The 3308-nt window shown below is 42.2% G+C and overlaps 1 protein-coding gene across 1 annotated transcript in view; it reads right to left on the bottom strand.

Moving 5' to 3' along the window:
* KCNV1 (potassium voltage-gated channel modifier subfamily V member 1) overlaps positions 1-3308 on the bottom strand; it is an 11146-nt gene that overhangs the window by 7305 nt on the left and 533 nt on the right. Inside the window, exon 2 of the mRNA XM_005430298.2 lies at positions 1114-1698. Coding sequence (XP_005430355.1) covers positions 1114-1698 — 585 coding nt within the window. The remainder of the gene's footprint in view (positions 1-1113; positions 1699-3308) is intronic.

Raw genomic sequence — 3308 nt, 5'->3', positions numbered from 1 at the left:
GGCACATTGGGTGCTTTTCAAGAATGATCATCACTGTCTTCAGAAGAGCTAATATTGCAGGACAGAGATCATTATTTACTATTAGGATTTAATTTTTCAAAGCTACTAGTGTTGGCTGAACATTTCTCGTGTAAAATTCAGCACCATATTCTCCACTGATGTAGGTGGGTACATAATCAAACCATTTTAAAAATGCCAAGACAGTTTTTATTCTTTCATATAGCCAGGCATGCACATGCCACAAAGAAGTAATAAAATCAGGGGAAATGCAAGAGGAAATTCAACACTTTCCAATGATTTCCAGTTTTCTCTGATGAATTCCCACTGGAAAATGTTAACTTTTATGCCTTCCTTTCACCAGAGAGAGCAAACAAGATGGTTCACAGAAATGCATTTCACCTTACACCCCATTCATGCTTGCTGTTCATTCATCTGCCAGGAGTGCCAGGGCACTAAGGGCCCCAGACCAGTTGGTGAACTCTGGCTGAACCTGGCACTGCTGCTCCGTGCTGCACCCAGGTCCCCCTGCCTTAGCAGCCCCTGAGGGGCTTCATATACCACTGGAATACCAGTGGGTTCCATGGGGCCAGAGAGCTCCTCAACCCATCACCTCCAAAGGTTTTAAACAGTTTCCTTGAAACATTCTCCACTGTGGTTGTTTTCAGGATCTATGACATGGACAAAATCATGACGTAATTTTTTGCACATGCTTTTAAACAAACAAAATTGCTACAGCTGTCATTAGTGGACCTTGGAATATACAAAAAGTCTGGGCTGATGATCTCTGCTTCTTCCCTAATAAAATCAACATATATATATGTTTTAAAATTTATCACACTATGAATGACTGGTGGATGATTTACAGCATGCAACACTGAGGTCTGTTTATGTAAATGTTCAATGAAAACAATATGCAAGGCTTTATGAAGAGCTAAAATTTTTTGGAGAAAGCCCTTATCCCTCAATTACAACATTCAAAAGTTAAGATCTTCAAAAGCCATTGCTGCTAATCGATTGCGTAATGCAATGCACACACAAAATGGAGGACTGTGCCCAGGGACAACTATTGCATGCAGTGAAATTGAGAAGTATCACAGCCATGGCCAAATATACCTGTTGAATGTCTTCCCAGCTTCAACATCCGCAGGGCTCTGAGAAGTCTCAGCACTTGGACAATGCGCCCCACGTTCTCCAGTTCTTGGGAGCTCTCACCACCACACAGGCTCTCTACCAGCAGGGTGATGTAGAAAGGCAAAATAGCAAGGAGGTCTATGATGTTTGCTACACTCCTCAGGAAGCGGCACCGATCTCGTGCACACAGGAACCTCAGGACAAACTCTGCTGTGAACCACGCAATGCATAGGTACTCTAGGGCATCCAGCAGTGCTGGGGCCAGCCAGCTGAGCTCTACTGAAATCAAGGCCATGTTGGCAATTGACACAACAACAAAAACCATGGACAAGGTGCCAAACGTCCTGGCTGCTGCAGAGGAGCCAGGCTTTTCCAAAAGTTCCCAAAGTTTCTGTCTGACATTGGGACAGAGGCTACCAGAAAAGTCCTCTTCTTCATCTTGGGCATCCAGTTCTTCTGCATCTTTCTTGATGTCTAAGGCTTCACTCAGCTCCTTCCTTCTGAAGTACCTGCCCAGGAACAGCCCCCAAGAGATTTTGAATAGGCAGATGCTTGTCTTATCATTTACTATGCAAGTTAGAAGAATACACATTAAAGTTTACCTTATGTGAGATCAGAAAACCCTAATATCAAGCATATGGCTTGTATTGTTTAGCCCCTGCCGCATGTTTCCGATATACTTCTGTTACCCCATTTCACATCAGTGACACATTCTATATGCAGAATAATTTTACTGATAGCGATTTATTAATATGGATCATGTTGACCACAGTAGGATCTGCGGCATGACTAACATGAATTCTTAGAAACAATCCTCGCACAACCAGATCCTCTGTTTTTAAACAGTTCTCAATTGTATGCCATTTTTTATTACACTGGTCCATATATACAATAGTAAAAATGAAGTTCATGGGTGAACTTCTGATCAATACATGCTAAGATGACAAGGTATCTTTCTTTCTTTAGATATATGGGCTCTCACACAAAGTGGACAAACATTTGTACTGAGTAAAACTGTAAATATATAGAGTGTTTTGTCAGAGTAAGAGTATATTTAAACTGGAATTTTGTCAATCATAAACACTCAAAGTACACAAAAAAAAAATCTTTTTCTTTCCTATCTTTCTTTTTGACTGCTGCAAAGTTCAAGCCTTAGACAAAGGTGTTGTACAATTTTGTCTTCAATACAGTTAGTCCTGCATATGTCAAAAAGGTCTGTAGCTCTATGTATCACTAAAGTAGTAGGGGCATTCAGTTACACCTACCAGAAAAGGAAGAAAGGTATGAAAACTAGGCTCCAATTTTCTCAGCTGAAGAACTAAACCATACTAGGGCAGGATACCTCTAATATCTTTTGGGGATGGTATTACTTCTTTCTAATAATTTTGACATAACTGCTATAGCTAAATAGCAGTTACACTCTTTAGAAAATTCATTTCTTCAATACTAAAAAACCAAAACCAGTAACATTGAATATGGTGGGAAATTAACTGCAAATAGAATTAACAGAAACATCCTGGGGGTGGTTCAGTCAAAACCCACCTCGTTCCTAAACTGCCTGTTATAATTTGTCTCCAGTGAGCCATGTTCCCGCTGTTGCTGCCCCCTCCCTGTAAGCTGCTACATCCACGTGCGATGCTTCCTTTCATGGCTCCTCCTGGAGCCATGCCACCCACACTCAGCCTGGCAGGTGACCAGCCCCCTTCTGCCTCTCCAGCTTGAATTTGGAAATCCTTCAAAATTAAAGTGCAGGTGGGCAGGATCCAAACCCTTCCAGCATTGTGTCTGACTCCACATCTAATCCCTCTATGATAACCTTAAACTGAATGATTGAAGGGGCATCTCTCCTTTCACAACCCTTTTCATCTCTGGCATTGTCCTTTTCAAAATTTTGAGCTTCCAGGGCCAGTTTGAAGCAACTACAGGACATCCCAGACCCTGTTCCTGTTCCTGTCTCACTATCTTGACCTCACCAGCAACCTTCCCCACAGCAAGTGGTAAGTGTGACCTAACCCAACAAACACATTTCCCATTTCTGACACCCATCCACTGCTAAAGCAGCACTCGGGGCTCAACTCACAAAACTTTTCCTGCTACCTCACCAATCCCCACTGCTGGGTCTCTCATCTGAGGCTCTCTGAATGCAAGTTGATGTGGAACTCATCTAGCTCACAATC

The sequence above is a fragment of the Geospiza fortis genome, unplaced genomic scaffold (genome assembly GCF_000277835.1).
Source record: "Geospiza fortis unplaced genomic scaffold, GeoFor_1.0 scaffold252, whole genome shotgun sequence".
NCBI classification, from domain to species: Eukaryota; Metazoa; Chordata; class Aves; order Passeriformes; family Thraupidae; genus Geospiza; species Geospiza fortis.
The sequence above is the reverse complement of the archived record's forward strand: the minus strand, read 5'-3'. Positions and strand labels throughout refer to the sequence as shown.